This window comes from Dermacentor andersoni, chromosome 1 (assembly GCF_023375885.2).
Source record: "Dermacentor andersoni chromosome 1, qqDerAnde1_hic_scaffold, whole genome shotgun sequence".
Classification (NCBI taxonomy): domain Eukaryota; kingdom Metazoa; phylum Arthropoda; class Arachnida; order Ixodida; family Ixodidae; genus Dermacentor; species Dermacentor andersoni.
In genome coordinates, this window is record NC_092814.1 from 137,878,560 (window position 1) to 137,900,786 (window position 22,227).

The 22,227-nt window shown below is 41.6% G+C and overlaps 1 protein-coding gene across 3 annotated transcripts in view; it reads left to right on the plus strand.

The window, feature by feature from the left end:
- Positions 1–22,227, plus strand: part of LOC126544339 (uncharacterized) — an 803,357-nt gene that overhangs the window by 223,348 nt on the left and 557,782 nt on the right. For all 3 annotated transcript variants that reach the window (XM_050191622.3, XM_055062080.2, XM_050191623.3), the window contains 2 exons: positions 288–412; positions 10,873–11,083. In XM_050191622.3, the coding sequence (XP_050047579.2) occupies positions 288–412; positions 10,873–11,083 (336 nt within the window). The remainder of the gene's footprint in view (positions 1–287; positions 413–10,872; positions 11,084–22,227) is intronic.

A 22,227-nucleotide genomic window follows, 5' to 3' on the forward strand; every position in this document is an offset into this window, starting at 1 on the left:
AAGGACATGCCCTGTGGCTTTGTGGGTGGAGCTTGAGCTGAATTCTTAGGTTTTCACCGAGTATAGTCAAATGAAGCACATTCTTACTGATGGTATATAGTGGTTTTTGACCATATTAAAAGCTCTCATAGCATCAGAAAAACAAATGTACAGTTTATGCACTTTGAATGTGTAACAATTTTTGAATTTTAACTGTGGTTTCTTTCATGAAATGAGTCATCTTCTACGTGTTTTAACACCTGCTCTCTCTCTCTCTCTCTCTCTCTCTCCCCCCGTTTTTTTTTTAGATACGTAAGCTGCAGGAAGTTCTCCAAGCCATTTGCTTGCACAACCCCAGCCTTGGATATTGTCAGGGCATGAACTTCCTTGTTGGAATGTGTCTTCTTTTCATGGAGCCTGAAGATGCCTTTTGGTAGGTGCCCAAAGGGCCAATGTAAATCTTGTGCAGTTCACTATACAGCAGAATCTCTTTAAAGGGGCTTGGAAGCACTTTTTATCAAAGAGGAGAAGTGCATTTGAAGTTAAAATAGGCTATTTCAGAAATACATTGCTTCAAAAGGTACTTTATTGTGCTTAGCAGAAGCGGAGTTATCGACAATCAAATGTGGCCTTCGCGGTGCTCCCGCTCCTTCTTCAATGCCTTGCACTGCGAAGGCTACGGCGTAGCGGGACGTGCCCCAGCACCCCACCTTCTACATGTCACCATGGCGCACAGTTCAGATTTGATTTTGGATGTTAACATAGACACAACTACTTCCAATTTTGGCGCCTACAATGCACCAAATGTAAGCCATATGCGGTTTTCCTCAGCGCACTGCAGCGCGCCTAGCCAATGTACTCTTCGCGGCACTCTGCGGTGTTCACTGTATGCAACTGCATGCAACTGTAGTGCATATGCGCAGCATCTGCTTTATGCACGACAGGGCTTGAGTGTGTGCTCTCACTCATATGCTCCATTCTGACCATGCTGCGTGGTGCGGATCGGCTTTGTCCTGCACCAACTTTACCAGCGGATAGTAGCCACAACGAACTTGCACATTTTTGACGCCCTATCAATAATTCTGCCAAGGCATATAACCAATGCCCAGGAGTGAGCGCGCACTGGAAAGCGTGCGTGCGTGTGGTATGACCTTAAGTTTCGTGTGGTTCTAGGCTAGTTCAACGTTCAAAGCTAGTCGAAATTAGAGAGACCCGCCAGCTACGACACCATTAAGCAGGGTGGCCAAAGTTTAATTCCCACATGGGAGACTGTGGCCGAGCATGAGCAGATGATAGTCGGCTTCTTCCGGAAGTAATTATTATCGAAATTCGAAAGCACATTTTTGCCGCCTTCAACCTGTTTATTGAACTTCGTCAATAAATATACACGGTAACAGTAGAAAGAAGCGCACTGATCCAAACACCCATTTTGATTCACATCAGCTATTGGCCTATAGGAGCCGCATATGGGAATCCGGTTTATTATGAAATAAAGCGCCTGCAATAGAGTGATGAGCAGGTTTCTGTTAAAAAGACAGCGTTTGAGAGAAAGGTGACTTTGCGCTCCGCTTGCGAGCTCTACGTGTCGCATACGAATGCAAAACTTGGCTGAGAGATTCACAGCAGCATATGCTATCCGCAGACTATGTTTTTTTGCCAAGCCCGAGGGGTGGTTCAGGATCCCTTTAAACGGAACATCAAGGGACCGGAGATATACATTTCAATAAACAGGAGTTCCATTTATTGCGAAAGATGCACAGGGGTGCTGCACTATATGTTATGCACCCTCTTAACACTGTTGTCACAAATGTTGATTATTAGAAAGAGCATGTAGACATTAGTGAAAAAAACTAAACAGAAGACAAGAAGGTGCTTAGCACCTAAAAATTATTCTGGAACAAGTACAGTCACTAAACATTAATTTGGACTCGGCAAGGACTGCCTTCGAGTCAAAATAAACAGAAGTCCAAAATAATGGATTTGCCAGAAGTTAATTATTCTCAAAATGGAAATAAATTTAAAAAAAAATAACTAGAAAAAAAAAAGGTTGGCAGAGGTGTTGCTGCACACACGTATTCTTGCATGCAACTGATCAGCCTGTACTTCAATCATTGATGTGCTGTTGATAAAGGTAGATCGAAGTATGTTTAATGCATGTGCCAAACCTGCATCCTCTGTCAAGTTGAACAGAGGTAGGCCTTGCTCTGATAGCTGAATAATACAGGTTTTTTTAGAAAATGAAGCAGGTCACTGACCAAGGTCAAAATAAAATTTTATTTGGCCTTGGTGAGTGACTTGCTTCATTTTCTAACAATACTTTTATCTGACCAGATGGTATTCCGTTGAACTCTTGACTACAGTTTTTTTTGCAACGGTCATTTTCTGGTACTTCCCTCACTTCATTGCTCCCTTCCTTAGTGCAAACATAGAGGGCGGAATTGGTGCTGTTTGATGCTGCATGAATCAAAGTAACAAAACTTCATAACAGCAGCCAAAGAAGTTGTTAGTGACTGTGTCACTGTTTAACATGCAAAGAAAAAACTGGGTGTGCGACATGTCGCGCATCCAGCAAGAATTACCCTTTTCACTGAAGACAGGTGTCGAAAAACAAAAATTCAGATTGTGGTTTTTTCTAAAAAAAGGATCCTTTAGAGGTTGATTATGTAGCTACATTTATAGGGAGTTGTAAATATTTTGGTTCTGATTAATCAAAGGTTTTTAACATTGCTCAAATACAAAATTAACCGGTGCCTGTTGTTTCGTTAACTGGCAATTATGTTTAAATGATTTGTATTTACCGAGATTCTACTGTATTACAGCAAAATCCCAAGAAATAGCCCAAGCAAAAGACAGAGTGTACCTAGATGAAAATAAGGGATGGGCTATTTTTCGATATTTGACCAACAAACCTTATTTGAAAATGTTGTAGCCAGTCTAGAGTTTGTATGGTGAAACTTGTTTTATTTGTTATTACATACAAACACTTGAATGACATGCTATTGTCACATTATCACAAGGCTTATCAGGTCTTGCCAAGAAAGCTGTTTCCTATTGTGTGAATCCTCACCCCTTTCCAGTCTGTGTTGCTGCTATGTTATGTGTGGTGTATTTTGTTTGCCATTGAGCCATGTGCTCTTTCTTCTGTGAAAATATTGCGTTAGAAGAGTCGCTCGTTTAGCTCATGAGAGTAGTGATGTCGGTTTGTAAGTTATTCATCTTGAAGCGAGCGAGTTGTAGTCCAGATAATGAACAAGTACACGAGAAGGCACAAAAGAATAACAGAATAACTTCCTGCAAGGAACGAGAAGAAAGGAGGTTAACCAAGGGGCCCGATTTTTATTAATCACATCATAAGAAGCCAACAAAGACACCAACGACAACACAGGGAAAATTGCTTGTACTCACTCATTACATAACGAGGGTTTCAAATCCGGCAACATTGATGACTTCAGGTAGCATGTGTGGGTTTATTGACCAGTTGCCTTTACCCAAAAAAGATCATGTACTCGTGATGCCTGTGGCAGAAAGGATGTTCCACATCTGCCGCCAAGGTTTGTGAGTGGTGGCACTCGCTAACATGTCCGGGGTTAGTTCTAGTACTAACTCATAAATACCCTAGAAAGTGGATGGGAGAACGGTGCCAAGGTAGCTAAACTGGTCGAGCATCGCACGTGTAATGCAAAGACGTGGGACCTTTCCCCACCTGCAGCAAGTTGTTTTTTTCATCCACTTTCATTTTCAATAATTTATCATTTGTTTAGTTCACTTAGTAAGTACAAGTAATTTCCCCTGTGTTGTCCTTGGTGTCTTTGTTGGCTTCCTGCAATGAAGGGCTATGCATGTGTATTCTTTTGTGCCTTCTCGTATCCTTGTTCACTGTCTGTGCTACAACTCGCTCTTTTCTAGTTTAGCTAGTTCGTAGCATTATGTGTTAAAGACAACAGAGTCCCTGTTCTGCCTTTCTCTTTCTTTGTGTTATGCTGTTTGCTCTGTTAAGATGCATCTTGCATTGAGAATTAGCGTGCTTGTCAATAGTTTGTGATAACATGTCGTCACCATCTGACTGCCATAAGGGAGCTTTGGGTGCCTGTGACACCTTCTTTGAAGGTGTGAAATCTGCCTGGTATTAACGGGCATCTTCTTGCAAACTTTTTCTCCAACAAAAAGTTTTTGAGTGTGATTTTTATTAATGAAGTCATTGCAATGAAATGCTACCACTGCCGTGCCATTGCATCCTTTCTCCCCTTTTCAAGGTTCTAACTACCAACTGCACTAAAAGCTGTGCACCGCAGAAAAATGACCACAATGCTCTGCTGATTGACGCACCAAGTTTTTATGTTGGCATGGCCTCAATATTGTGTGGCACGATCCTCTATTGCACCACCCATCTTGGAACCCATAGTATTAGTAGTGAAATGGTATTGTTACTCGCCACCAGATGGCACTTGTGCTCTATCACAGATGAGATTTCGCCTCATTTGCTTCTGCCAGAGGTACTGTTTAAATCTCGCAGCCATCATATTTACTCCTTCATATTAGTCAAAAAAAGAAGTGAAAGGTGTTTTGAAAAGTTGAAAGAAAGGGGAAGTAACCTTTTGGGCAAAATTGTGGGCTGCCATCTGCATGTACAGGAATACTATTTGGTTCAGGTGTATATGACACTATTGTCCAAGGACTAAGAAAACATGTTTACCACGTTCAAAGTGTTGTGGGAGCCTGAAGCAAAAAACCACACTACGCTTTGTGCTAGTTTTGAACTGGCCACATTATAGAATCATATAATTTATTATTAGTTGCATACTGGAGGGATAAAGGCTTCATATTATGGTTTCGGAGTGAACAGTCACTGCCAAAAAATAAAGAAAACAAATAGAATATGTTTAACTTTTGAGACTTGGTTGGAAGTAATAATAGTTACTAAAATGAATATATATTTTCTGGGCTGACATTAAAGGCTTAATTTTTTAATATTTATTATATGTTAGCATTGGCCATATCACCATTGTAAATTTAATGTAATTATCAGATTGATTTAGGCCTTTAGAGGAGCTGCAACACTTTTTTTTTAAATTGGAGAACACATTGAGCGTGAAAGACTGTCACTTCAGGAGTCCCCTCCTGCAACACTTTTTAGCAAGTATTTTGTATCAGCAGAGTTACAAGGAGCATGCTCCTTGAAGCTTTTCTTCTCCTTTAATTTTTCTTGGTATGCTGGAGCCTGGAATGCACCACAGCAAAAGACAATACCCTATCCAGTATTGGTAGTAATTTATTATATTTACAGAGAACAAAAGAGAATAAAGGAAAGGATAGGAGAGGAAAGGCTGTGGGCATCTTAGCTGTCTCAGTTTCCAGTGGAAAACTGTAGTGTCTCGCAGCCGTGGAGAAAATATACAGGATAAAACAATACAGAAAGAGGAGATACAGTTCTTGCTTGACTGTGCTGCCTTTTTTTTTTATTCCTTTAATGGCGTGCACATATAACAGTTTCTTTCATGACACCATGTAGCATTCTAAAGGCTAGGGATTACTGTAATGAAACAGGACAAGAAGTTTTTACTAGAGAGCCATGGCATGGGTGTATTCATTACTGCATCTGCTATGGATTAGAATAAGTTTGCAACACTTCTTACCAAAGAGAGTAATATCGAAGTGCTTTAAAAAGTGTATTGTATTCATAATGTTACTGTGTCCATTGATTGCTTTTGCAATGCTTTTTTGATCACTTCAGCATGCCTTGGACGTAGCTTTCACACTGGGCATAGTTTTCTTTAAACTATGCTATTCGAACACTTACAAAATTTGCATTCCCTGTATTTATGCATGGCTATGATGAAGAATGCTTTAGCTTGCTTTTGTTTTCTTTAACATTTACTTTTTTGCCATTTTTCTCACTTTTCATGGCTCCTGCTGTTTGTAGGCTCACACTGATTGGTCATATCCCTTAATTGAGTCTAGCTTTTGGATAATAGCCATCATTTGCTCCTGCAGCCTATATCATGGGGCTAAGTAAAGGGTGGTAGTGATTTGCTGAAGACTCAATAAAGCATGAGCTATCTATATATGTTTCCATGCTCTGTTTAGATGAGGATTAGGTTGAAATATGAATGCAGAATATGTATGTCTTCATGCATGTAGTTGAGGATTAGGTTTAAAGGTTAATGTGGAATGTATTTCGTTGACCTGCAGTTTATTGAATTACATCGTAATAGCTACAGATGATTGAGGACTTGCACTGGCAAAGTCAAAGTGTAGATTTTAGAATTTTAAATTTACTATGCAGAAAATTAATGTTCAATGGCCAAACTGCTGAAAAAGCCTGTAATTAGTCATTTGCATCTTGAAGCAGTGAAGAAGTGCACTCATCCTGGCTAAGTAGTCACAATGAATCCAGAACAACGCAAAGAAATCTTCAGATAAATATAATTGGATTGGAGCACATATTGCAGGCACTGCCAAGTCACAAACAGCAGCTTACTGATTTGTTTGAAAATAAAAGTATGTACCCAATTCATTCTGCCAGTACTAGTCTGTTGCTGGCCAGTTTGTGTATTATTTCATATCAGCATTATGCAGGTGTTGTCAGGTGTATATAAGATTTCCTGGTTTTGAGGAAACATTCACTTGTCGTCTTTCTTGAGTCCATTGTTTTGTGCTAAGCAAAGTAATTATGGATTCACTTGTGTATCTTACCCTCAGCTACTTTTAAAACTAAGAGCTATCCCTAGTGTTCACTTCTGTCCTAGATTGTGGCAGATCTGCAACTTGTAAATGACAAACAGAATTTCTTTATGACATGGGCTCAAGCTCTTCCTGGTTCAGTCAGGTATTCCACAATTCCCTGACCGTCTGGGCCGCAGTTTTGTAGGGATGCATTTTCCAATGCTAATACTTCCGTGCTTTTTTACACTTCGTCAATGGTCAGAGCGATGCTCCACCCATCTTATCACTGGGATCAGCCAGCCATGAAGGGCAGATGATGAGAGGGGCATAAAATTGAGTGAAAGGCATTCCTACAAGATCGCAACACAGGCCACTGTTTTCCCTCCTATTTACAAATGACATTGACCTGGACACGCCGGTCAATATATGCCTTTTTGGGGATGGTTGGGTCCACTTAGCCAGTGGACTCGTCGTGGGACCCAGCGGTGGCCGCGGTATCTACGCTGAGTAGCAGACCGCAGTTGCATGCAACTGTAGTGCATATGCGCAGCGTCTTCTTTGTGCACGACAAGGCTTGAGTGTATGCTCTCACTCATATTCTCTATTCTGACCATGCTACGTGGTGCGGGCCGACTTTGTCCTTCACCATCTTGACCAACAAATGGTAGCCACATCCAGTTTGGACATTTTGAAGCACTATCAATAATTCTGCCAAGACATCTAACAAAAGCCGAAGAGTGAGCGCGCACTGGCAAGCGTGCGTGTGGTATGACCTTAAGTTTCATGTGGTTCAAGGCTAGTTGAACGTTCAAATCTAGTCAAAATTAGTGGGGCCCAAAGTCCATGACAATGATAAGCAGGGTGGCCAAAGTTGAATTCCTACATGGGCGGCCGCGGCCTAGTGTGAGCAAATGATTGTCAGCTTCTTCCGGAAGCGGGTAATTATTGTAGAAAATTGAAGGCAGATTTTCACTTACTGTTTAGTAATCTTTATCAGTAAATATACACAGTAACAGTATGAAGAAGCGCACTGATCCAAACATCCTTCTTGATGTCAGCTATTGAACAATAGCAGCCACGTATGGGAATCTGCTATATTACGAAATAAGGCATCCAGAAAAGAGTGAGGAGCAGGCTTCTGTTGAAAAGAGAGTGTTTTAGAGAAAGGTGACTTCACGCTCCACTTACGAGCTCCACACACCCCGCACGACTGCAAAACTTGACTGAGATATTCACAGCAGCCTATGCTATCCACGGACTATGTTTTTTCACCTAACGCGAGGGGTGGTTCAGGACCCCTTTAAGGCCTGGAATTCAGGCTAGCAGCAATGTACTTGTAAGTAAATGTACTAACCTATGGGTTGAAATTCGGAAGCTAACGACTAAACATTAAAAGCAGCTAGGACTCTGCAAAGATCAATGTAGCAGAAAATGATAGGTATAATGTTAACAGACAAGAAGAAGGGGGCATAGATTAGAGAGGAAATGTTGGTAGCAGAAATTCTAGTTGAAGTGAGGAGGAAGAAGTGGAGTTGGGCAGGTGATTGTAATGTCTAGTACAGATAACTAGTGGATTGTTAGAGTAACACATTGGGTGCCAATGGAAGAGAAACACAGTCAAGGGGGGCAGAGGATTAACTAGAGTGATGAGATTAGAAAATTTGCAAGCATAGGATGGAGTTGCCTAATGCAACTGAAATTGATTTATTGAATTGTTGCTGACACATTTCAAGAAAGGCGCAGGACCTAAAGGTGCATAGCACCTGATTGGGGCTCCTGCACCTACATCTATTGTTCTGCCAATGCTCCAAATACGCAAATCTTACTTGACTGCTCCTGCAGATTTGAGTGTAGCTGCAGTATGTATGTGATCAGTCTTAGATTATGAATAGTTCCCCCAAACATTTCTAGAAAATTTTGTATTATTCATTCGTATAGTTTAAATTGGTTCTAACATACAGGGGGATAAACCACATTTAGCATGAGCATGCTAGTGTGTGTCTCGTGGTCCATGTGATACCAGCTGCGTATGCTTGAGAGAACGCTGCTAGCACACCGAGCAAGTGCAAGAGGTTTGGCTGATGCTCAGTCTGGTTCTTTGCTTGTTACCATTACTGCCCGACTCACTGAGAAGGGAGATTCATTTGCCGATGCTGAAAGTCACTCTGCTTATTATTCATACTTGGCAGCTCTCCTGAATTTTCTACAATGTTTATAAGTTTGGGCTCGTTCTGTTATATTACAAATGTTGTATTGAGTTTTAATTATAAAGAATGAATTCTGTTAGTTAAATAGTTTTGCTCGTCAGTCTCCAAACCTTCCGTTGGATGTTTGATGGCGAAAGTACACCAGAAGGGCACTTGCTTCAAGTAAGATTATACAGACAAGTTTCTGAGGCAAACAAAATCGGCAACAGAAAAGTGTCTAGAAAAGTAGCTAAAACCGATGCATTGCTAGTTAGTCTGTGCTTTTCCAAGTTTTTTGCAGCTTGCGTGCTGCATGAAAAAGTAAATCATCATTAATAAAGTGTGAATGTATCCCACAAAAGACGTGCACAGGGCAAGATTTAAAAAAAGAAAGTGCCTTCCCCCCTCTGTGTTGTGTCCGTGGGATATGTACAGATTTTAAAGTTAACAGGTTAGCACGTATAATTATTAAAGTGGAAGCTTTCTTTCGCTCTTCCTTCAACTTTCCCACCGCTGCTGCTACTGTGGGCTGCTGTCACGCACCCCGCCTCGGGGGAGGGGGGGAGGTTCAGTGGCTGTATATAGATGACAAGCGCGAGCCACAGAGGAAAGGCGACTGGAGAAACTTGTTTTCACCTCACCACATCAAATGTGCACAATGTCCTCTGGAGCTCCCTGGCTGTCGCCACATTAGCCACTTGACAGCTGTAATTATCTGTGACTCCCCTCAGAAGCATTGCAGAAGCTGCAGCGCTTCGCTTTCTACTAACATGTGAGGCCACAGGGGACGCAAATAGAACTGTAGAGAGAAGAAGGAGAGGGAGGAGAAGAGGCAGTTCTCATATAAGAGAGGGGGAGGTGACGTGAGAAGGCAAGGAAACCCCACTACTATTCGACAGCGGTTGCGGGGAAACAGGGTAAGCTTAAGTTCAAGGTACGGTACAGTACATTGCTGCTATTTCTGAAAAATAAACGTCATGCAAATAGGTCAAGTGAGCAACCTATGCAGGGTGTACAGAAGCAGAGCCACATTAATTAAAGCGCACCGCAGGGTCCAGGAGACACTACGAAAGCGATAGACCATCAAATCAACACTTGTGTGTCCACCGCATTAGCTTTACGGCTATGGCATTGCTAGAAATCGTGAATTTGATCCCAATTGCAGCAGCCGAATTTTGGCGGGGGCGAAATAGAAAACGCACGTGCACTTAGATTTTGGGACACGTTAAAGAACATCACGGGGGTCAAAATTAATCCGGAGTCTACCACTACGGCTTGCCTCATAATCTGAGTGTGGTTTGGTATGTACAGCCCCATAATCCAATTCCAGTTTAATACTTCTGCCACAATGCGATGTGCCATGTGAGGAAATGACAACGCTGAACCCTCTCAGAGGTTATAAAATATGGCGCACAACAACGCCTCAAGCAAACACCTCGCCCTGTGTGTTCTGTGTACTACGCAGACAAACAGTGATGCACGCATTGTAATGTTTAACGTCAACTCACCACTCTCATGTCACCCTATATGTTGAAGAAATTAAGCTTTAGCCGTCAACATCACTGCTAATTATCGTCAATCAAAGCATCCAGCACGGAAAGCTTTGCTTACATCGATTCCCACAGTGTGTGGGATCTACGTAATTTTTTTTCCATACAGTGTGTACAAGTCAAGCACCATTTGGTGTGAGCAAGCAAGTTGCCTTTCACAACGAGTCAGGTGGCATCCAGCTCCATGGCACATAATACAGAGGAGTCAGTCAACATCATAATCTTTGTGCTCTTGCAGGGTAATTTTAAAAGAGTTGAATGCTAGACTAGTTGGTATTTTGACATGAGACCCATCTTGAAGTACAGCACAACGGGATGTTGCACTGTATTTCAATATGGCTCGCAGTGTAGTTCCACAGCTTTGTTGACACTACACAAAGCATAAGCCACATGCTCGTGGGTTTATTCTTATGTGTGCTTCACGATGTAAGAGAATTTAATCGTTTTCATACATGTGGGGGACAGCTAAGCAACAAGAACGCCTCCTGTTGCAGGTGCCTTGTGGGCATTACGGAGCGCTACTTCACGGCCCATTACTTTGACCACAGCCTGGTAGGGGCTCAGGCAGATCAGGAGGTTCTCAAGACACTTCTGCGTGACAAGCTGCCTCGACTGCACCGGCACTTGGCACAGCTTGACATTGAGCTCTGCACTGTGACCCTCAATTGGTTCCTTGCCATCTTCTTCGACTCCGTTCCCTTTGAGGTAGGTAACATTTTTCCTCCGAGTTTGTTCTAAATTACCATTTTCATAATTTCTGATTAAAATTGCCCTTGTGGGCATTTTTTAGGGGGTAGTGTATCAGCTGTGAACTGCATTTTCTTTGTGCTCTATTGATGGAATATGCAGAGGGGAAAATGGTGCAGCCAGATTGCTTCACTTTTGTAGCTGTAACCACACGGCATGATTTAATATATTACACATATGTTTACACATATTACACACTTGTTAGCCTTGTGCAGCAAGCCAACAAAGTCCGCTATTCTTTGTAATAGTTTCTTTGCATCCATGCAAGGTTCTTGAGTTATGAATTCCATTTTTAGCCAGTCTTGCAGCCCTTTATTTGTAATCATTGTAGTTTATAAAAGTATGGAGGGGACATTTTGCTTTATAAAATTTTTCTATATGTATCAAGTTCATATATATATACAGGGTGAGATCGTATTACCACTAGTGCTGTTGAATGGGCTAGTTAGTTGCGAGATTCTTGGTTCAAGTTACCAGCATAATAGAAATTGGACACAAAGAGAATGCGCAGACACCACAAATGCTGGTTACTACGACAAATATTTACTTAACAGAAGGCTACTGTTATGAATCCATTGGGCTTTGCCCGCATGGGTTCAAATCCCATCCTCGTCGCCAATTGTTATGAATTAACGCGAAGGAATGGTGAAAATGCAGAGGGCCGTGCAACCCTGCTCGAAGGTTGCGCACTCCTAAAGGCGTGGCCTGTAAGCCCAGCACTTCTTTCTCTACTGCACATAACACAGCCAGCGCTAGGAGGCACTACCTATAAGCTACACATAGGTAACACTACGCAAGCAAGAACTGTAAAATGTGCAGTGTTATTACTGCACATGCATACCACACATCCTCTGAATAAGATAGTCCTTTTTTTTTCCTTTGTGATGCCCACAGAAGTGGTACTAGTACAGTTATCACCTTCTCTTTGATATTTAGCAGGGACACGCAGGCATGTGACTTGAGCTTGGCACCATGCCTGATCTGAGTGCTGGCAGCAGCAGTGCTGACGCACTGCATAAGTGTGAATTGTGAGGCTGGTACTATGCCTGAATGCTGAATAAGCTGGTTACTGGCATTGTGAAGCATGTGAACAACACTAAGGAAAACGAGACACAAAGCGTGGAAGTACACAGGATGGGTGTAGGACGTCAACTGGCCCTGCCACAAGGATTACATGCATCGAAAGGTTCACGTTCGTTGCAGTAATTTTAGAACACACCATTTATGATCACCCATTACTCACTCATTCCATGCATTCTTTTTCTTGGCAATCAATTTTTTCCTGGCACTGCCTCCATTCTGTTGCCTTCTAGCATGCCAAGTGCTACGACAGAAATTCTGTCATGTCAAAAGCTGCATGACTTCTTCATTCTTGTTAAATACTAGTAAGATTTGCATATCATGCTTATGTTTTCAAAGGGTTGAAACCTAAACTGAACATTCTTTATTGTGTATGCGTAAATTTGTCTGCACATTGTCTTGAAAAGGCCTGGCACGGTACCAGACAACGTGGTGGAGACAGCTGTAGCTGTAGTCTTTGTGCCTGTGCAGTGTGGTTGCACTGCTGCTGCCAGCACTTGGATCGGGCATTGTGTCAAGCTCAAACACCAGTGTTCTCTGAGTATATTGTCCATTGTTCCTTTCATGCTGTTCGATTTCAATAATGTCAAGCCATACATTTGTGCACTCCCTATACATTTGGTACCCCCTGTGCATAAAGTTTGTATGTGGCACCAAATTACGTACACTCGATTGCATGCAGATGCTGATGACTGTGCATGCATATTTGCAGGCAGAACTTTCAATCTTTATAGTGTTTTCAAGTTCCTTTTATGATTTTGTCTTTAATCTCAAGCACGCACTGCACATAGATTACAGCTAATAAAAAGTTTTCACTTTGCGTTCTGGCTCATGTTGTTTCTTTAGACTGAGTGCACACTGTACCAAGTGCCTGCCTTTCAGAAGGAGAAGTAAAGTGTGTACCTCAAGTATTGCATATGTCTTTCCTAATTCAACAACCTGTGTGGCAGGTTGGTCTAAGCCACAAGTTGGTAGCTTTCCGTATTACAGTGGACTTCTTTCAAAATGAATTTTCTGAAAGTATCTCAATACCACTTGGAGCACAAAAGTTTGTTTTGCGCGGCTGGCCACAGTGCATTCCTTAGTGAACATTCTGTCTGTGCACATGCATGCATTCATCACTTCTTTCCGTCAACTCTCTCTCTCATCTTTCTATTCACCTGTTCCTCTCCCACACCATATGGTAGCCAAACAGACACTTTTCTGGTGAATACCCTGCCTTCTCCAGGGTGTCTACCAACTGGGGAAACCAGGAAAACTGGAAATTCTCAGGAAAAGCTCAGGGAATTTGTGCTTCTATCAGGAAAAATTAGCTGTAAATTTATTGAAAAGGAAAGAAATTCACGCTAATGCTGGCTCAAGTAACATAAAGATATCATAACAAATCGTCTTTAATGTCATGCCATCGGTTGGAGGAGTTGCCAGTGTATACAACTGACGAAGAGGATGCTTCAAATGGTCCATGGGGCAAATGCACGGCGGATGGAGGATGAGAACAGAAAGGACCGACGTATTGAGAAATGAATGGGGAAGGAAGTGTGCTGTTGCTTCTTTGAAGGAGCTGGAACTAAAAAAACAAAGTGTTGGCTGACACCGAGATGCAGGCATCCCTCATCCAAACCAAACTCTTTACACTGAGGCATTGTGTGCGGGCTGAGAGTATGTCAGTACAGTTGAGGTTGACTTTCCAGCTTCTGAGAGAGAATCTCACTTGTGACAAAGTTTGGGCCTCATACCAATGAGCTTGCTATCAGTTGATAGAAATAGCTGTACTCGAAAATATTTGCTTTTGTATGCATCTCTTTTTATTTGTATTTGAAAATGTTCGACTCGATTTGCAATGGGCTTTACCTTTTTTTTTTCAAAGATATTTTATTTCTTGTGCATTTTACTAACCCCTCCCTTCTGTTTTCTTTTTGAATAAAATAAACTCTACTCCTTACTATTCGAACTGAATTAAGTCATTTTCTTTTTTTTTAAATTTTTAACATGCTTACTAGAGAGTGACAGCATCGGGTAACATGGTGTCAGCCCATCTCAGGGAAAATCTGGAAAACTCTGGGAATTTGGAAAAGTCAACTTGGTAGACACCCTGCTTCTCTCTCTTTCTTTCTCCTCTCTCTCTTTAGTGAACATTCTGTGGCAAAAAAAAAAAGGAACATTGGAATACTTGCATTAATAGATTTTTACCTTTTTGAAAAGATTTTGTAGCAGGGTATGCATTCTTCCTGCATCATGTACACTGGCCCAACATAGCTGCCAATGAAGGCAGCCAACATGCATGCTTGGCCAGCATGCAGTGGGCCTTTTGCATCTTTCTCTCCTACTTGTATGTTTCATTTGTCATATGCTAAACCCTCTCTTCATTTCTAATTGCAACACATTCACATGTTGGATTTTATCACTTCTTGTTTCAAATGCTTCTCATGTGGATTAAGTGATCGTGGGATGCGCACAGCCCTGTAAATGATAAATACCCAACCAAACAAGATCTAAGGATGTCTTCATAACCAAAGCAAACAAAAGTAAATGTAGACACCATGACTGTCAGATAGTCACATTGCTTGCCTTACCAGGAACAAAAGCAGATGCCATAAGCATCTGCTAGCTTTACGCAAAACTTCAGCCTGGCTTGAAAGAACAGCAAATGGGTTTGTTTGTTAATCATTTTTATATTTAATTTTGGCTGACAGAAAAAAAGTTAATTGATTATCTATGAATACATGTTGTTGACGCTAATTCAACTGCTATGCTGAAATGATTCACCTCTTAATGCATGGAATGCTGAGACATCACAAAATTTCATATGAGCTTACCTTATTTGGTGAAGGAGGGCATTACTGGTGTCGGCGAGAATGCACACTTCCTTTTATATTGTGTACTGCTTGCAATATGCACCCACCGCAATATCCAGTACATTTCACTACATTCATGTTCTCTGTCTGCTTTGCTTGTTCATTTAAAATGCTTGCACCTATGTATATTGAATTTTTTGGTAAGCTGAACAGTTCAGAAACCATTGTTTCGCATAGCTTCACCTCTTTTATGCTGAATTTCTGATAGGCACGCAGGTTTCCAAGGTTTGGTTGATTGATTCATGGGTTTTAATGTCCCAGTCAACTCTGGGTTGGCGAGGGATGTCATAGGGGAGGGCTCTGGATTAATTTTCATTTGAGGCTTTAAATCAACAATGGCGTCTTTCATGCTATACACATAGTATATAGTTTTCTTCTTATTTTATCTGAAATGCTAGCGATTACCGAAAATGATTTGAAATGTGTCATGGGGCATACTGATAGGAGGGTTAGTGAAGTAGCATGTCACTGATGCTAAGTAAAATGAGAATGGCATATATAATCTGAATTTCAAATGCAGTGTAGAATTGTGCGTTGTTGGAAGTTTTCTCTTATGTCTTTCACCATGTTGTGTACTGTGACCTGCAAACTGGCAATTTATTTCCTTTTTAATTGCCTGTAAGTGATGCCCATAGTTTAATGGGCCCAGGGCATTTCTTCGGTTCAAGGTACATTTACTAATTCTACGGTTAGCTTTAAACATAAACAAATCAAGAGAACTGCACCCATATTCTCATACAATAAATTTCAGCGGCACCTTCTCTTCTGCGTGCTGACACTGTCTGGTGCAGTTTCTCTTCATCAAAGGCATTCGCTGACATCTCCACATTCCTCATGCTACACTACAATGCCTGCAGGGTTTTGCATTCCATGTCAGGTTCTGATACTGTCATCAAAAAAAAGGGGGGGGGGAAAGGAATGCTGAATTGCATTTGATCCATAGTGCACAGGCTGCAGTTGCAATGATACACAGTGCTAGCACAAATAGTCTTGATTTCATCCTTCTTTTTCACTTGGAGAAACATAAGGTATGGGAACCAAATATCTCTAAGAAAGGAAATTCTCCAAGTTTTGTTTTCGAGTTACAATTGCTTGTCATTAGTACTGTCTTCCTCTTTACACACATTCAGATGCTAATTCTGCTGGCAACATTTACTGGAGCAGGTGGTCAATGTTGGCCAGCATGGTGTCACCTGTATCTCACGTATCTTACATCAAAGTTAAATGGGAGGCATGACAACTGGATGAGCAGATGCCTCCTGAGACTAAAAGAGTAAACACTAATCTTCAGCTGGAGCCTGCCCTCTTCAGTCCTGTGGCAGTTACTCATTTGTGGCATGGAACAAAACTGGCAGGGCATTGTCTTACTGGAAGAATGTGAAGTTAATCATGGGTTTAGTAAGTCGAGGGGGATAACTCCTATTGTTACTCCTTTGGTGAAAAAAAAAAACCTTTGCCGGCATCCCCATGTGCCCTTGTGCAGGTGAAAACTTTCACATAAAATTATTTACTCGTCACAGAAATGCACAAAAGTTAGTTGTTCAGCATATGAGAAAATAAAACCGGTTGAGTTGTTCTGCGAACTAAGTAAAAATAATTTTGATTATTGTCATTGTGTCCGCGCAATGCCTGATATCAATTGGGGAGGTTATGTGTGCTACCACTTTATGTATACTATACACCAGGTGTTTTTTTTTTCTTTTTTCTTAGAGGTAACAGAATTTTTAAAGACCACCTGTGGTGGATAGTGCGATTCTAATCGTTGAGCTAGATTGCTAAGAGAGGCAGATATTACTTGGACAAGAAATTGAAATGCACACTAATTGACTAATCAACAAAAGTGCAGTAATAAACTTTTTAGCTAATTACTTTAGGGCACAGATTGCAGTTTACAAATTGTAGTGGTCGAGTTTGCAAGGCTTATTGTCGAGTTTGCAAGGCTGGTGTCATCCTTACGAATCATAAGGACGACACCAGCTCAGAGATATGTGATGTCAAATGCAGTAAAATGCACTTCTTTCACTTGCTTTCTTAATAAAACACCCTTTTATGCATTGCAAGACAAAAATAGTTGGAATACCAATGCATTTCATCACTCACTCTGGAAACACATATCCTGAAAGTGGTGTCATCCTCAGAATTCATTCGAAGTGGATATACCTTCTGATCTCACCATCTACAATTAGTAAATTGCAAGATGTGTAGTAAAGTGACCGGTTAAAAATTTCGTAGGTGGAAATGTGTTAATTAGCTGATTACTCGTGTCATTTCAAAGGAAGCATACTTGTTGAGACATAGACAAACACTAAATCACACAAACGCGAGTGTTGACATCACACGTGAGCACTCATCTTTGTTTGATTTAGTGTTTGTCTGTGTCTCAACAAGTGTGCTGCCTTTGAAATGGTAATGTACTGACCAACTAGCCCACCAATACCTCCTGAGAATATGCATTTGAATTGATCGTAAGAATAATGTCCACCTCTTTGAGTAATCTAGCTCAAAGGTGCATGACTGCGCTATCTGCTGCAGGTAATTTTTCAAAATTCTATTAATTCAAAAAAGAATCCCTATAACATGCTTGTGTGTCTACATGTGTGTGCCTTAGACATGATACACATCTGGACATATCATGATGGAACGAGTTGGGTAACAGTTGTGCTGGGGTTGATACAGAACTTCAACAGGGTGCTTTACAGAACTTAGAAAAAATGCCTCTGGCAAACAGTGAAATTTTGAGATAAGGTTTTGCAAAACTTTAATATTGTACTTCCTGTCTTTCAGTACTTGCTGTGCACAGTAAATATTTTGAAAACATACCGTTACTTCATTGTACACTATTTTAAAGTTGTTTCTTTAATATTGTCTAAAACTTTTCTATCACATTCACACTTCCCTGCTGTGCACAACAGAATACTGCAAGTTCCTACATAAATATATTATAGACCCAAATATAATACTGTATTTACTCGAATCTAACGCACACTTTTTTTTCCTATAAAACGGGTCCGAAAATTGCGTGCGCGTTAGAATCGAGTACGACCCTAAATCTGCGTTACCATATCGCCATCGGCATTTCAAAATGGCCGCCTGGTACGCGCTTCGAGCCTAGCTGCCGTAGCTTTCTCCATGTGCTGTAGTATATGTGCTTAGGCAATGCTTCCTTTAAGGCTGCCCCACATTCAGCGTTTTCCCAGCGTTTCCTGGCGTTTTGTCACCCTACTTCGCTCGGCGTCGATGCTGAGGGTGGCGCCAAGCCGAAACGTCGTGCTCAAGGGACACCAGATCTCGCCGCCGCCTTCAGAAGCGGCTCGATAAGCGCAGACCAATCAGCGCGTGGCAGGGCGTGACCACGCTGCTGACAACTTTTACAAGAGACTTCATCACGATGTCCACGTCGATAGATGTCAGACTCTGGAGTTTTGCAAGACACGTAGCGCCACCTGCCGGTGCGAAGAGGCAGTAATTGAGTAGTGCGAAGCCCGACTCTCTTGCTAAGTTGCCTATGCAGCTAGCGACTGCGAAACAACGATTTAAATAGATTTTGGTCCATATTGCGAGTGTTTTGCGCATTTAACACCAAGACAGAAAGCTATAAATTTCTACGCTAGTTGGACGCGCTGCCGAACTGCCATAAAGCGCGTGCTGGCTAACTCTTCAGACTGATGGCGGAAACGACGGCAACCGCGATAGCTCCGCGCGCCACGAAGAAACGCCGCAATCGACACTACTGTTGTGTTGTAAATTGCCATGAACGTGAAGGACGGAATAAAAACGTTCAGTTTTGCCGATTTCCATCGCGATCGTATGAAGGGGAAAGGCGAGAGCGCTGGATACGGGCCGTTCAACCTTTTGGGTAATCGGATTACTTGTATTCCCCACAACACAGCGGCTCGCATGAGAAAGTGCAACAATGTTGTTCTTCTGTAATTGTGTTGCGTAGCCCTGACGGAGGACCGTGGTAACCAAGCGAAAACTCAAGAATCTGCAGCTGCCACTTCGTTGGTAACAGAAAAAACAACGTTGCGAACCATCCTGCGTATGTGCCATCGATATTTCCAACTTTTAACAGACGTCCGCCTCCGCTTGACTCAACAAGTGGAACGGAGAGAATTCGCAGGTCAGCTTAACCAAACATTTTGGTTCGTTTATGAATTCAAAATCCTGTTCTAGAGCATCGTTGTATCGCGAGCTCATTTCTACTTTCGGTATTTTGTATGTCCTGCGCCGATACAAGCACTCTTCGCAATGTGCTGAGCCTGGTCGACTGCGTTTTTCAAATGTGAGCACTAAAGTTGCTGTAGGAGCACTGGATGAGTAATTGCGAAGTAACGCACGTGTGTAAAGAAAAAAATGTCGCGTTTATTTACATTTATTTGTGTGCGCTTGTTTGCTCGAAGCGTCTGCGAAAAGTTCAAATTAAGGTACTGAGCGATGCTGTAGCTCCTGCGAGAAAGAAAGATGCAGCGCGTAGGCACTGTAGGAAGCTTACTTTCGTTATATGATAGCACGCTGTTCGCTGCCTTGGAAAACGTGTTCTGTTTGCTGCCCTGGAAAAGGCTATGAAAGGATTTACTCTCTGTAAATAATTGCAAGACAAAACATTACGATAAAATACATAAAAATATAGGAGATACTTAAGTCTTGTGTTCAGGAGATATTCAATATGAACCAATTTGAAATGCTTCGATTTTTATGCTGATATGCCTATAGACAACCCTTATGCTCTCTGTACTTGCGAGTTGCAGCACGCCGAAATAACACTTGAGACTTTATTTTATATTGTACGCGTATTTCGCCCTGCTGAGCTTCCTTACCGAAGCGTGGATGGGCGGAAGAAGCTTTCTAGGTCCTTGATTTTTAGGAAACCGTGCCTCAACGCAAACGAAAGAGAAGGGTCCATTGTGGCCTATGCACCTTCGCTTGCGGACAGCTCTCCTTGCACTACTCAGTTCGTGCCAAGGCTCCGATGGGGGCGCTGGTGACGGATTTTTCCGCAGCGCCGCCTGGGCAGAGTCTGAGGTCTATATCGCTGTCAGTTTTCTGAAGCTCAGCCTTGTGTAATTTTTCTACACTGCCCTGAATATTTTATTTAGCGTAAAACTATACAAAAGGCATAAATATTGCATTGAAGAATACTTATTATAGCTCTTTTCATTAACATTACACAATTACTTAGGAGGTTTCTGGTTAAATAAATCTGGTCACATTGGGCGACGCTGCGCTGGCGCTGGTCTGCGTGCCGCTCGTGTGGCTGGACGCTCTCTCTGGCGCCGTTTATGTCATAGAGTTTCCTACAAGAATTACTAGAGGGAACTCTGGCACTAGTGTCTACGGGAGCTGCAATGGGAGCGGTTGTCCTAGCATGGGAATTATGGGAAGTACATGGATTATATACATTATTCTAGTACACTATAACATGGATTTGCCTAAACTTCGTCCTTTTGGCTTCAAACCGGCTTTGTGACTTTGTAAACTCGTCATTTTCAACAGTATATTGCGCAATAAATAATTAAATAAACTTAATTGAAATTGCCTGACGGGAGGATTCGAACACAGGGACTCTAGCACAGAAGCCTGATATTGAAACCATTAGGCCACGAACGCATGTATCGACGAGCTAATGAAACACCCTTATGAATTTATCGCGGGCATGTCAGTGCCTTGAGACGCTTGGCGCGTTTCGATTTGGCCACCTGGACAAACCTCAATCGTTGCAATTAATAACAAATGTACGCGTTCCCGGCGTCTTCTGCACTTCGAGGAATATAGATTGCGCTGAGATATACGACGATAAGATTTATATAGCGTAATATACAAAGCCAGAAGAACGTTTGAATCCACAAGCACGAAGATCAGACAAATCCATGTACTACTTCCCATCATTCCCATGGTAGGACAACGACTGCAGTGCCAGAGTTCCCTCTAGTAATTTTTGTAGGAAACTATGGTTCATGCGACCGCGCCGGGAGACGCTTAGTTTGCGTCAAAGCGAGAGGCCGCACAAAGGTCAATTCCCTGGCTCCTGCTACCGCACTTCCTCACTCCAGCGTTTTGATAAAGAGTTTCCGCGGTGATTGAGTGAGACGTGTTCATGCTTGTGTGCGCGTGACACCATGCTTATTAATTTAGTTAGTAAGCGAATGTTTAAATGTTTATACGGCCGATAAAACTACTATCCTTACTTTTCGTATAGCTGTCTACTAATTTGCTATCGTAATCGATGCTTCGCCTTTCGCACGATACTGCGACTTTTTTACTTATCGCAACTTTAGTGCATTGGGAGTAAATCTTTGTTTTTTTCCAAGTGAGAGAAAGTTTTATTTCTGGACTTTTCTTTCTTTAGGTCACGGCAAACGGGTGCGCGTTACAATCGAGGGCGCGTTAGAATCGAGTAAATACGGTACATGTGGCAATTTTGAGGCCATTGCGTAGAGAAAGAAAGATATTTATCTGCATATAACTATGACTTAAGAACATTTTTTGGTCATACAGGAACAAAAACATTTTATTCCTAAAACCTTTTGTACCTGGTTATAATACTAATTTAGTTTACCAAGATCTAGACCAACGCAACATGTAATGTGCAGGATTATATAGCACTTAAATAAAGAAATATGTTACTTGTACATGTCGTTGTGTCATTGTTAAATTTAAGCACATACTTCAGATGTCTTCTGTAGTTGTTCCATATAGAGTTAGTCTGGGGTGGGTTTCTATGCAGATAATGCCACATGTAGTTGCTGTAAGGTAAAGTGAAGAATAAAAGCTTGCCTATTTATAAATGGTATTATACAATTGAGTTAGTCACTCATTTGTCACTTGAGGAAGCTGTGTTGTGGAACTGAAAATGGAAGTGGCTTCTACGTAAACATGAGACTTGATATCGTTGTTGCTACTTGAGAAAAAGCATTGAATCAAGATACTGCCAAAAAAACTTCTCGCCTCAAATGCAAGGAACTATTTCACAGAGTATTTCGAAATAATATTTCATTTGCAATATCAGTAATCATCTAAAAGAAGACAAAAGAAGTGCTTTTCTGATGACTGACTTGATTTGAAGGGGCGCCATATTTAACGTGAAGCTCAAAGCAGAATACTAGATGCAAGGTCTTGCATGGAATGCATCCCTCCACTTTTGATTTGTTCTCTCTTTTAGGAACACAT